The sequence below is a fragment of the Myotis brandtii genome, unplaced genomic scaffold, assembly GCF_000412655.1.
Source record: "Myotis brandtii unplaced genomic scaffold, ASM41265v1 scaffold74, whole genome shotgun sequence".
Lineage (NCBI taxonomy): Eukaryota > Metazoa > Chordata > Mammalia > Chiroptera > Vespertilionidae > Myotis > Myotis brandtii.
The window spans coordinates 3,297,862-3,312,066 of record NW_005370944.1 but is presented as its reverse complement, the minus strand read 5'-3'; the positions used below and the strand labels follow the sequence as shown (position 1 = coordinate 3,312,066).

The following is a 14,205-nucleotide window of genomic DNA, read 5'->3' as shown; positions in this document are numbered from 1 at the left end:
CATATAGATCAATGGAATAGAACAGAGACCTCAGAAATCGACTTAAGCCATTACTCTCAATTAATATTTGACAAAGGAGGCAAGAATATACAATGGAGTCAAGACAGTCTCTGCAATAAATGGTTTGGGAAAATTGGACAGGTATACACAAAAAAATGAAACTAGACCACCAACTTACATCATACACAAGAATAAACTCAAAATGGATAAAAGACTTAAATGTAAGGCATGAAACCATAAAAAATCCTAGAAGAACCATAGACAGCAAAATCTCAGTCATCTCTTGAAGCAATATGTTTACAGATACAGCTCCTAGAGCAAAGGAAACTAAGGGGAAAAGAAACAAATGGGACTACATCAAAATAAAAAACTTCTGCACAGCAAAAGAAGCCATCAACAAAATGAAAAGGGAGCCCACTATATGGGAGAAAAGAGAAAATGAACAAATGGGACTACATCAAAATAAAAAGTTTCTGCACAGCAAAAGAAACCATCAACAAAACAACAAGAAAGCCCACTACATGGGAGAACATATTTGCCAACATTATATCTGATAAGGGCCTAATCTCCAAAATTTATAGGGAACTCATACAACTTAACAAAAGGAAGATAAACAATCCAATCAAAAAATGGGCAAAGGACCTAAATAGACACCTTTTAAAAGAGGACATTCAGAAAGCCAAGAGACATATGAAAACATGCTCAAAGTCACTAATCATTCGAGAGATGCAAATCAAAACAACAATGAGGTACCATCTCACACCTGTCAGACTGGCTATCATCAACAAATCAACAAACGACAAGTGCTGGAGAGGATGTGGAGAAAAAGGAACACTTGTGCACTGCTGGTGGGAATGCAGACTGGTGCAGCCACTATGGAAGACAGTATGGAGTTTCCTCAAAAAACTGGAAATGGAACTCCCATTTGACCCTGTGATCCCACTTCTAGGAATATATCCTGAGAAACCAGAAACACCAATCAGAAAGAGTGTATGCACCCCTATGTTCATAGCAGCACAATTTACAATAGCTAAGATTTGGAAACAGCCCAAGTGCTCATCAGCAGATGAGTGGATAAAAAAGCTGTGGTACATTTACACCATAGAATACTATGCAGCAGTAAAAGAGAAGGATCTCTTACTCTTTGAGACAGCATGGAGGGATCTGGAGAGTATTATGCTAAGTGAAATAAGTCAGTCAGAGAAAGACAAGTATCACATGATCTCACACATATATAAAATCTAATGAACAAAAGAAACTGATGATCAAAATAGATCCAGAGACATAGAAGCATAGAACAGACTGCAGAACCTCAGAGGGAATGCAGAGGGAGGGTAGGTAGGTGGGAAGAGATCAAAGAACTTGTATGCTTATATGCATAGCCCATGGACACAGACAATAGGGTGGTGAAGGCCTGGGGTGGGGGATGGAAATGGACTAGAAAGGGTCAATGGAGGTGGGAAGGGACATATGTAATAGTTCTAACAATAAAGATTTAAATTTAAAAAAAGAAACACACACACCCACACACCCACAATTCCTTTAGGGTATAAACTAAGGGTGAAATTTCTGGGTTATCTATCTATATAAAAAGCCAGAGACCATAACTCCATCACAATCATAACAACCTCACGACTGGTCGCTATGACACCCATTGCGGCCAGCAAACCAGCCTGATCTGGGCCAGATCACCCCCAACACCCCGATCATGGCAGGGCCAGCTGGCCAACTGCCTTGGCTGGCAGAAATTTGGGGTCTGGGGACCTTGGAGTTCCTCGGTCTCAGTCTCGGGCAGCTGCGCGGGCAAAGCTCTCCTTTGGTGGAAGTGGACCTGAGATGAGGGCGCTGGAGTCGGGGATGGGGTGGGGAGGCTTTCCTGGTGGCCCCAGCAGTCTCCATGGGCCACGCACAGCACCTCGGCATCTTGCTCTGGTCGAAACAGCGGCAGGAATAGGGGCTACAGGGCGCAGGGGGCAGTGGCTCACAGAAGCCAGGAAGTGTGAGGCCCAATGTGGGCTCTTACCCCACCTACTGGGCCCAGCAGCACCAGCAGGTGGGCAATGATGTGCAACAAGGTGCTGGGCCGCAGACAGGAGGGGAAGCGAGCCAGGAGGGCAAGACCCCGTGCCAGATAGAGCCCCGAGCGGCGTGGGCGGGGCCAGAGCTGGAAACCCTGGTGGGGTGGGCAGGGCTACACCTTTTCAGCCTTGGCCTTGGAATTCAGAGGTCAGCCCCACTTCAAGAGAGAGGACATGGCGGAAAGTGGCAAGGCCACAGGAGGGATGGGAAATGTTGTGGCCATCATTGGGAAACACAGCTGCCATAGTCTTCAGTAACTATGAACAGATAATCTTTGGTCTCCCTTCTACAGAAGAGGAAGCTGAGACTCAAAGAAGAGAGCCTTCCACAACACCTCACCCACTTCTCAGACCTGACCCTGTGCAGCATTGTTTTCATTGAAAGTAGAGGATCCAAAATGTTTTTAGGTCTTTGCTATTTTAGGCAGGAAAGAATTTAACACAGGGAATTGGTGCTTGGGAAATCATCGGAAAGCTGGAGGAGTGGGTATTAGGCTGGGCCCCCCGGAAAGACTCCCTGGCCAGCGGGAGGAGCTGCCCCCTCAGCCACAACTGAATTCTAGGGCACTCTGGCACAGTTGTGACCCAGGGATCAGGAAACTGCTGCCCCCGCAAGTGCCCTCCAGCTCCCACAAAACAGGTCACTGGGCACTGCCTCTGCACAACTGCCTGTGCACAGCCTGGATTCTGCTGCAGAAAACCTCCACATCTCTGCAAATATGATCACCAGTAACAAACAGCCCAAATGGCGGGAAGATGCCTCTGCTCCACTTATGCCTTCAAAATATTGTGCAAGCACATCCAATCAGCAGAAACGAATTCATATCCAGAAACCTAGCTGCGAAGGAGTTTGGGCAATTTCAGACTTTTGTCTAGGAGTGAGATCTTGCCAATGTACCTCATTTGCCTGGTATTGATAAAAATGGGGCCCGGCTGGTGGGGCTCAGTGGTTGAGCATCCACCTATGAACCAGGAGGTCACGATATGATTCCTGATCAAATTTCAGGCTTGACCCTCAGTAGGGGCGTGCAGGAGACAGCTGATCAATGATTCTCATCATTGATGTTTCTATCTATCTCTCCTCCCTTCCTCTGAAATCAATAAATATTTTTTTAAATGGGGTCATGCTGTATATATGTGTTATAACGAGTTTTTCACTTCATAGATCACTAATGTCTTTCCTGTTAAAACCGTACTTAGAGAACATTATTTATTTATCATTCATTTTAATTTATCTCAGAGAGAAGAAGGGAGAGAGAGAGAAACATTGTTCTGTTGTTTCCTGCACTCATTGGACTGGGTATTGAATCTGCAACCTGGGCATGTGCCCTGACTGGCAATCGATCCACCACTTTCTGGTGTATGGGATGATGCTATGCTGGTACCCTGACCCCAAATTCCAGCCTCCAGAACTGTGAGAAAAATACATTTCTGTTGTTTAAGCCACACAAATTTATGATATTTTGTTATGGCTGTCTGAGCTGACTAATCTATACTAATAAAAGGATAATATGCTAATTAGACTGGTTCTACCGGACATCTTCTGGTCATCCTTCTGGACAAAGCCAGGGTGGCAGGGGCCGAGGCAGAGGCAGTTAGGGGTGATCAGGCCAGCAGGGGAGAGCAGTTAGGGGCAATCAGGCTGGCAGGCAGAGTGGTTAGGGGCGATCAGGCAGGCAGGCAGGGAGTGGTTAGGAGCCAGTGGTCTCGGATTGTGAGAGGGATGTCCGACTGCCAGTTTAGGCCCGATCCCAGGATCAGGCCTAAACCGGCAGTCGGACATCCCCCAAGGGGTCCTGGATTGGAGAGGGTGCAGGCCGAATTTCGTGCACTGGGCCTCTAGTATGATATAACTGTCATCAACTTTATTAGATAATATCAGACATCTTTCAAAAGTGGTATTCCAGTTTACCCTCCCACTGGCAGCATATGAGTGTTCTTGTTGCTCCACACACACCCCAACAGATTCTTAAAATTTAGTAGGATGTGTAGTGGTGTCTCATTTTGGTTTTAATAAGGTTTTTATTTATTAGTTGCAAATATCTTGTCTGCAACACCTGTCACTTGTCTTTTAATTCTCTTTATATATCTTCAGTGAATAAAGTTCTTAATTTTAATGTTATTTCTTCCTTTTTATTGTTGCCTTTTCTTTATCATTAGTGCTGTTTGTTACTTTTTAAAAAAATATTTCCCTACTCAGGATCATGAATATATTATCCTGTACTATCTTCTGAGAGCTGTATGGTTTTGCACTTCATATTTAGGTGTCTGATCTACCTTGGCAATGGTTTTTGTGTATTGTGGGAAGAATCTTTATAGACACTCAAATGACCCAGTGCCTTTTATTGGTCATTTTTCAATGGCTCTGCTTTCCCCACCTCTGTCCAATATCAAGTGTCTATATGTGTAGATCTATTTGGGGATCTTTATTTTGTTCCATTGGTCTATTTATTATTCCCATATCAACACCTCATATCTTGATATCTGACAATGTAAAATTTTTTACCTGATATTTCAAGAGCATCTTGGCTACTCTTGGCCATTTTTTATTCCCATATACATTTTCAAATAAAAAACAAAACAAAAACAAGTTAGGATTTTGATCAATTTCAGTTTGGGAAGGACTGACATCTTTACAATACTGAGTTGTCCAATCTAAGATTATGGTAGACCCTTTCATTTATTTAGACCTACCTAAATGTCTCACAGTGACATATTAGATTTTTATGTGTAGAGGCTCGTGGAGAGTGGCCACAGTGTTTGGACAGGTTCAAGCCTCATACTAATGAGAGGGCATGGTCCTCTCATAGCAAAGCCACATGCAAGTCTTAGCCTGGGGGGCAAATCCCTCCCAGCACAATTATAGCCAAAGGCTATAGTTGTAAGCTTGAACCTATGGTCTGAGCCTGTGGTTCACGTGACTGAGTGATATAGGCTGAGAGTGGTGCAGCAAGTAAACAAAGCTTGATCAGATGCATGTAATTGAATAGATTCAAAACTCATGAGAACATTGTAACCATGCCCTTACTTTGCCTCGTGGAATCTGGCTATAAAATAAAGACTTGACTTGCAGGCTGTGGTGCTGTCACTAGCTCTCCATCAGAGAGGACAGTGTCCCACCCAGACCCAGCTTTTTTCTCTTGTCTGTCTTTTCTCAATCCTTCACCACCCTCTCTCAGGCTCACTGAACCTGGCTGAGCTGGCTCAGCACATATGGCACCCAATGTGGGGCTGAGTATGCCATGGCTGTGGCGGCTCGGCACAGAGGCTTTGCACATCTTTAGCATGATTTATTTCTAGGCACTTAATAATTTTTAACTGAGGTAAAATTAACATAAAATAAACTGCACAACAGTCGGCCTGGTGGTCAAATCCCTCTAGTTTTAACTACAACAATCAAGGCTTAACTAGAACAAGACTGCGCACAAAGACCACTAGGGGGTGCACCAAGAAAGCATAAAAAATGCGGAGACAAAAAAACATGACAGAAATGGAGGATATAGAGCTAAAAAACGCAATTTTGAGGGCTTGCAAAAATGTGCTAGAAGCTGCCAATAAACTTGAGGAGAGACTCACGAAAACTAATGAGACCCTCGATGCTATGATAAAGAAACAACTAGAAATTAAGCATACACGGACTGAAATAAAGAATATTATACAGACACCCAATAGCAGACCAGAGGAGCCCAAGAATCAAGCCAAAGATTTGAAATGCGAAGAAGCAAAAAACACCCAACCGGAAAAGCAAAATGAAAAAAGAATCCGAAAATACGAAGATAGTGTAAGGAGCCTCTGGGACAGCTTCAAGCGTACAAACATCAGAATAATAGGGGTGCCAGAAGATGAGAGACAGCAAGATATTGAAAACCTATTTGAAGAAATAATGGCAGAAAACTTCCCCCACCTGGTGAAAGAAATGGACTTACAGGTCCAAGAAGAGCAGAGAACCCCAAACAAAAGGAATCCAAAGAGGACCACACCAAGACACATCATAATTAAAATGCCAAGAGCAAAAGACAAAGAGAGAATCTTAAAAGCAGCAAGAGAAAGAGACTCAATTACCTACAAGGGAATACCCATACGACTGTCAGCTGATTTCTCAACAGAAACTTTGCAGGCCAGAAGGGAATGGCAAGAAATATTCAAAGTGCTGAATACCAAGAACCTACAACCAAGATTACTTTATCCAGCAAAGCTATCATTCAGAATTGAAGGTCAGATAAAGAGCTTCACAGATAAGGAAAAGCTAAAGGAGTTCATCACCACTAAACCAGTATTATACGAAATGCTGAAAGGTATCCTTTAAGAAGAGGAAGAAGAAAAAGGTAAAGATACAAATTGTGAACAACAAACATGCATCTATCAACAAGTGAATCTAAGAATCAAGTGAATAAATAATCTGATGTACAGAATGAACTGGTGATTATAATGAATCAGGGACATAGAAAGGGAATGGACTGACTATTCTTGGCGGGGAAAGGGGAATGGGAGATGCGGGAAGAAACTGGACAAAAATCGTGCACCTATGGATGAGGACAGTGGGTGGGAGTGAGGGCGGAGGGTGGGGTGGGAACTGGGAGGAGGGGAGTTATGGGGGAAAAAAAAAAGAGGAACAAATGTAATCTGAACAATAAAGATTTAAAAAATAAATAAATAAATAAAATGGATAAGATGCAAAAAAAACAAAAAACAATAAAGATAGATTTTTTAAAAGATAAAGCATAATTTAGCTTATTTTGCAAGACTAACTTGTCCTTGGTCATTTCTTGCTTATGCCTCTGAAAATCATTAGTAACATGAACTGATTCCCAAGGTTGATATGAGGTAACCACTGACCAATTCCCTATCACTTAAGAAAATTCTATTATAACCGATCACTCTGATGAACAGTTGCTGCTTCCTCACTATATAAACTGCTTTATAACACATACCCCTGAGCCTCATTCCATGTTTTGGTTTTAATGCTCCCAGTTTGCAAACTGTCTTTTTGGTGTGTGCCAAATAAATTTTTACTAATTAATATTTCAATGATTCATTGGTTTTACTTCAGCTATTTATGAATCTTTGACAGAGTCCTGATCAAAATTTCAATTTTAACATCCTGTTATGCATATATTTTAAAACTGACAGAATTACAAAGAAATAAAGGCAACCATAAGCACAAGAGGAGATCTTACTACATTTTTTTTTCTGAAAACTGACATCAGGTGGACAACATCAATAAATACATATAAAATATTTAGAAGTAAGCTTAACAAAATATGCACAAACTCTTTCCAGAAAAAAAAAAATATTGAAAGATATAGAACAAAAGGTGAATGTAAATAGCTGCTTATGTTTTTGGATGAGAAAACTTAATGTTGTAAAGATGTCAATTATCCCCGAAATTAGTCTACAAATTCAAAGCAGTCCCAATTGAAACCCCAGCAAGATTTTTAGGGGACTTGGTTAGACTGTTCTAAAACAGCAGTGGAAAAATAAAGGCACACTAATAGTTCAGACAATTTTAAAAGAGAGCACAGATATGTGTATGTGCCCTTTTGTCTGCATGACTCCACAGCCTGATAGCTTGAGAGACTTCTTCCAGTTTGCTGTTTAGAAGGATGGCCTGGTTTCTCTGTTCTCAGACCCTGAACACTAAGGGGAATTTTATCAGGTCATTAGTTGCCTTCACTCTAGACTAGGATTTACACCACCCCCATTCTGCATCTCCACTCCAGATTCTTCTCTCGCACCAGCTCATTGGAATTGTCTAGTCTGTTTTATTGGCTTGCATCTTTTCCTGATCTTATTTGGTCTAAGACCTGGACCATAGTTCTTGAACTTAGAAGCTAAAAAATGTGGTGCTTTATTTACTGAACTTTCTTTTTAAAAAAATATATTTTATTGATTTTACAGAGAGGAAGGGAGAGGGATAGAGAGTTAAGGCATAATTCAATTATTTGATCAAACCTAACACTCAGTATACATTTAAATTTAATAAAATTTATGGTTGAAAAAAGTAGATTCACATACCCAAGCTATTCTAGCCCTAACTGGTTTGGCTCAGTGGATAGAGCGTCGGCCTGCGGACTGAAGGGTCCCAGGTTCGATTCCGGCCAGGGGCATGTACCTTGGTTGTGGGCACATCCCCAGTAAGGGGTGTGCAGGAGGCAGCTGGTCCATGTTTCTCTCTCATCGATGTTTCTAACTCTCTATTCCTCTCCCTTCCTCTCTGTAAAATCAATAAAATATATTTTTTTAAAAAGAAAGTTCAGTAAATAAAGCACCACATTTTTTAGCTTCTAAGTTCAAGAACTATGGTCCAGGTCTTAGACCAAATAAGATCAGGAAAAGATGCAAGCCAATAAAACAGACTAGACAATTCCAATGAGCTGGTGCGAGAGAAGAATCTGGAGTGGAGATGCAGAATGGGGGTGGTGTAAATCCTAGTCTAGAGTGAAGGCAACTAATGACCTGATAAAATTCCCCTTAGTGTTCAGGGTCTGAGAACAGAGAAACCAGGCCATCCTTCTAAACAGCAAACTGGAAGAAGTCTCTCAAGCTATCAGGCTGTGGAGTCATGCAGACAAAAGGGCACATACACATATCTGTGCTCTCTTTTAAAATTGTCTGAACTATTAGTGTGCCTTTATTTGAACAACAAATACACATCTATCAACAAGTGAATCTAAAAATCAAGTGAATGAATAATCTGATGAACAGAATAAACTGGTGAATATAATAGAATCAGGGGCATAGAAAGGGAGTGGACTGACTATTCTCGGGGCGAGGGTGGGGGAAGGGATGTGGGGGGTGCTGGAAGAGACTGGACAAAAATCGTACACCTATGGATGAGGACAGTGGGGGGGTGGTAAGGGCAGAGGGTGGGGTGGGAACCGGGTGGAGGGGAGCTATGGGGGGAAAAAAGAGGAACAACTGTAATAATCTGAACAATAAAGATTTAATTAAAAAATATTTTAAAAAAAGATAACAAACACCCATCACCCCCAAAGATTCCTTATGTCCCTTTGTAATCCTTCCCTCCCATCCGTTCCTGCCTGATCACCCCCCTCTCTACTCTGTATTCAGGCAGTCAAAGACGTGCTTCCTGTCACTGTAGATCAGTTTATACTTTCCAGAACTTTATATAAATAGAAGTCATACAGAATGTATTTCTTGGCATCTGGCTTCTTTCACTCAGCATAATTATTTTGAGATTCATCTAGTGTGTATTAATAGTTAATAGCTTAAAGAGACTTTTTATTTACAGATAGTTTTAGATTCAGAGGAAGCTGCAAATATAGTACAGAGAGGTCCCCTGTATCCTTTACGAAGTTTCTCCCCTTGATCTTTACATGCCTGGCTGTTTTCTGCCATTCATATCTCTGCTCAAATGCAATCTGTCAGAGCTTCCTGATCAACCAGTAGAATATCACCAGCCTATAGGTCTCTATCACCTCTTCTTTTATTTTCTGTCCAAAATTATTGTCTGATTTTCTCATTTGCTTAATAATTTATATATTGTGATCTCATTCAATTAGAATTTGAATTCCATGAAAACACGATGCAATATACAGATCTTGTAACATAGAAACCCACACCTGAAACCTGTATGTTCATGTTGACCAATGTCACCCCAATCAATTTTAAAAAAAATAAAGGTTGCTCTAGCCCAGCCCGTGTAGTTCAGGAGTTGAGCATGGACCCAGGAAACAAGAGGTCACCAGAGATGTTTCTATCTCTCTATAAAGTCAATAAAAACATATTTTTAAAAGGTCGCTCTATGTGCCCCAGTTAATTTGCATAGAGCTAGTACAGGAAAGGAACCACATTACTTACAGCATGTTTGTCAACTTTGTCAAAGTGGAACAAAAATCTGGCATATCAATTGGTTATTTTACAAGTTGAGTAGGAACCAATAGCAATTTTTCTTGCAGAGTTCCTTATCTGTGGCCAAATGTATGATCCACCAGTTGGGGCATGTTGCAAACTGTGTTACAATCAACAATTTGGAAAATGTATCATCACTGTCATGTTCTTCAGGAGCAGCTCTTGGTGACCATGATTCCTGTGGTTGGTTGTCCCTTTCCTACTTTCTTGTTCCAACTCTTTAGGCTGCTCTGTTCTTCCTGTGTGGTAAGTGTGAACACTAGGTGTTTTTGCTTAAAAAAAAAAAAAAAAAAGAAAGTAAGTAAGTAATCATAAAACCAACACATATTCAGTGTGTATCTTTCAGAAAATACAGGAAGGTAGAAGTATTTTTTTGTGTATATATCTTTGGTCATTTTTTTAAAATTGTGTGCACATGGACACACATCTTCACAGAAATGGAATTTTACCATTGCATATGTTGTATTTTAACTTGTTTTTTTTTTCTTAACAATACAATGAACATTTTGATATAGCACCAAAAATTTTTATCCAATATGATTTTGCGTTGCTGTGGAGACTTCTATTTGTTTAACCTGCCAGTAGAAAGTTAGATTGTTGACAAGTTTTGGCTGTTACAAACAATGGGGATGAACATCCTCAGAGCAAAATCTTTGCTGTTTCTTAACTGTCACCTTAGGACAGAATCACACAGCAGAAGTGCCATGTCCGTCCAAGGGCAATGCCGATGCATCCATTTCCCTCCGGTGAAGTTGATAGCCCTCCCTTCGGTGGTGGATAGGAGTGACCCCCACGGCATACGCAGTCCTGCCCACAAGGCAGAATGCTTTGGCTCTGAGAAACCAAGGAGGGAGGGCGCTTGGGGTGCACCTCAGACCACTGAGTCTATGGCCACACTTAGGGCAAAGGAAGGAGTCCCTAGGCAGAGAGAGCCGAGCACAGCTGAGGTGGGCCTCGGGGTCCCAGAAACTCTTCTCAGTGCGGGTGGATGGGTCAGGTTCCATCGTTGAACCTCGGTTTTCTCATCTGCAGAATGGGGATGGGGTCCCTTGGTGACGGAGGTGCGTGGATGTGTGCCTTGGCAGGGGTACAGAACCGAGACCTGCCTGCAGGGACGCCGCTGGCGGCCTAGCCAGCATCCTGGGAGCGCCCCTTCGCCTCCAGCGAACACCTCCCTCGGCCTTCGAGCCAGCAGAGTGGTTCGGAGCCCGCAGAGGGCGCCGCAGGCCCACCTACCATGGGAACAGCAGGGACGCCGGGCCGGGCGGCTCAGCTCGCGGCTCCGGGTCCTCATCTCAAGGGATTTCTTTATCTGCGCAACAAAAATGCTTAGTGGGCCTGAGCTTGGAGGCCTTGGCTTTTTACCTCCCGAGGTCCATGCAGCGGCCGCAGTGCAGTTCCTGGACTTCACACTGTGCTCCAGTGTTTTCAAACCTCAGCACGGAGGCCACCGCCACCGGCAGCCTTATTGGACTCCGCCCCGGACTCGGCATGGCGGCCCGGGCTGCCCCCGGCTGCGTTGTTCGGCCCATTTCTCACGAGGGGCTGTCTTTGAAGATGAGGGCTTTACCTCCCTCCCTGAACCTGAACGCCGAGTCACAGCACCCGAGCGCCACTCTGCCTTTGGCCCACAGTTTATAAGTGAAGCCACCACTTCTCCCGCGTGGCACAGCGAGAGTCCAAAGGAAGGGGCGGAGCTCCATCCCCAACCCTTCAGCTGCTTTGCTGGAGGAGTGCCTGTGACCCTTTGGTGGTGGTGGTCTGCATTTATGTGGGAGTTTGTGCACGTGTGACTCTGTGTATATTTATATTTGTGAGAAAGCACCTCTGAATTAACCATATGTTTATCGTTAGAAGTGTTCCAGTCAAGTTGGGAAAGGATTTCTTTCTTTCTTTTTTTTTTATTAAAAAAGGTTTTATTGTTGATAGTATTACAGATGTCTCCCATTTCCCCCCTCCTTTCTCCCCTCCTCTCTAACCCTCCTCCCCTCCCCCCCCCCCTACTCCCCTCCCCCCCAGGTCTTCACCACCCTATTGCCCATGCATATCTATCTATATAATCTATCTATATAAAAGCCTAAGTCACTTTTGACCAATGGCTATGACGCCCACTGACCACCAGGAGGAAGATGTTCAACGCAGGAGCTGCCCCCTGGTGGTCAGTGTGCTCCCACAATGGGAGTGCCACTTGGCTAACAGGCTGGCACCAGACTCCAAGGCTGGCAAGCAAAGCTGTGACTTTGCCAGCCTCTCCTGGGGCCACTCCCCCTGCGCACCCCTCCCCCATCTGGACCAGACCGGGATAGGCATCAGGACTGACTGGGCATGAACCCGCAGCCGCTTATCTGTCATGGGCGATACATGCGGAGACCACAGCAGAGTGGCAGCAGCAGCGGCAGGTGCAGTGGGGCCAGGATGAGCAGGAGCAGTGTGGAGCCCAGCCAGGTTTGGGCTCCTCCCCGGCTGCCTGCCACTTTGCTCACTACTACATCCCTCGGGAGATGTTGGACTGCCGGTTCCGGCCTGATCCCTGCAGGCCACGTTGAGGGACCTGGGCCTCTAGTACGTATGTAAGTTCTTTGGTTTATCTCTTCTTGTCCCTACACCCTCACATCAAGCTATGTCAGTCTGTTCCATGACTCCCTGCTTCCGGTCTTATTTTTTTGGTCAATTCATTTTGTACATTAGATTCCACAAATAAGTGAGATCATGTGATATTTGTCTTTCTCAGTTTGGCTTATTTCACTTAGCATAAAGGGTAAGAGATCCCCTCCTCCTTTTTTTCACAGCTGCATAGTATTCCATAGTGTAAATGTCCCACAGCTTTTGTATTTATTCATCTACTGATGGGCACTTGGGCTGTTTCCCAAATCTTAGCTATTGCAAATAATGCTGCTATAAATATAGGAGTGCATACATTCTTTCTGATTGGTGTTTTGGGGGTTTTAGGATATATTCCCAGAAGTGGGATCACTGGGTCAAAAGGAAGTTCCATTTTTAATTTTTTGAGGAAACTCCATACTGTTTTCCATAATGGCTGCACCAGTCTGCATTCCCACCAAGCAGTGTGCTAGGGTTTCCTTTTCTCCACATCCTTGCCAGCACTTGCCATTGTTGATTTTTTGATGATAGCCATTCTGACAGGTGTGAGGTGATATCTCATTGTAGTTTTAATTTACATTTCTCTGATGATTAGTGACTTTGAACATTTTTTCATGTGTCTCTTGGCCACTTGTATGTCTTCTTTGGAGACATGTCTATTCAGGTCTTCTGCCCATTTTTTTAAATTGGATTGTTTGTCTTCTTTTTGTTGAGTTGTATGAGTACTTTGTATATTTTGGATAGTAACCCCTTATCAGATATATCATTGGCAAATATGTTCTCCCATTTAGTGGGTTCCCTTTTCAATTTGATGGTGGTTTCTTTTGCTGAGCAGAAGCTTTTTATTTTCATGTAGTCCTATTTACCTATTTTCTCCTTAGTTTCCTTTGCCCTCGGAGATGTATTCGTAAACATATTGCTATATAAGATGTCTGAGATTTTACTGCCTATGTTTTCTTCTAAGATTTTTATGGTTTCATGCCTTACATTTAAGTCTTTCATCCATTTTGAGTTTATTCTTGTGTATAGTGTAAGTTGGTGGTCTAGTTTCATCTTTTTGCATGTGTCTGTCCAGTTTTTCCAGCACCATTTGTTGAAGAGACTGTCTTTACTCCATTGTATGTTCTTGCCTCCTTTGTCAAATATTAATTGACCACAATGGTGTGAGTCAATTTCTGGGGTCTCTGTTCTGATCCATTGGTCTATATGCCTGTTCTGGTGCCAGTACCAGCTGTTTGGGTTATAATGGCGTTGTAGTGTAGTTTGATATCCGGTATTGTGACCCTTACTACTTTGTTCTTCTTTCTCAAGATTGCTGCAGCTATTTGGGGTCTTTTATGGTTCCATATAAATTTTTGAGTATTTGTTCTAGCTCTGTGAAGTATGCCATTGGTATTTCAATAGGGATTGTGTTGAATCTGTAGATTGCTTTGGGTAGTATAGACATAATAATGTTAATTCTTCCAATCCATGAACATGGTATATGTTTGTATCTTCTTCTATTTCTTTTTCAATGTCCTATAGTTTCCAAATACAGGTCTTTTACCTCCTTTGTTAAGTTTATTCCTAGGTATCTTATTATTTTTTTTTTTGCAATGGTAAATGGGATTGCTTTTTTAGTTTCTCTTTCTGAGACTTCATTAATGGTGTATAA

At 42.7% G+C, this 14,205-nt stretch overlaps 1 protein-coding gene across 2 annotated transcripts in view; it reads left to right on the top strand.

Moving 5' to 3' along the window:
* BBS4 (Bardet-Biedl syndrome 4) overlaps positions 1-11,758 on the top strand; it is a 164,628-nt gene extending 152,870 nt beyond the window's left edge. For both annotated transcript variants that reach the window (XM_014530409.1, XM_014530410.1), the window contains one exon: positions 10,983-11,758. In XM_014530409.1, the coding sequence (XP_014385895.1) occupies positions 10,983-11,743 (761 nt within the window). In that variant the 3' untranslated portion in view covers positions 11,744-11,758. The remainder of the gene's footprint in view (positions 1-10,982) is intronic.
* Positions 11,759-14,205: the final 2,447 nt, after the last annotated feature.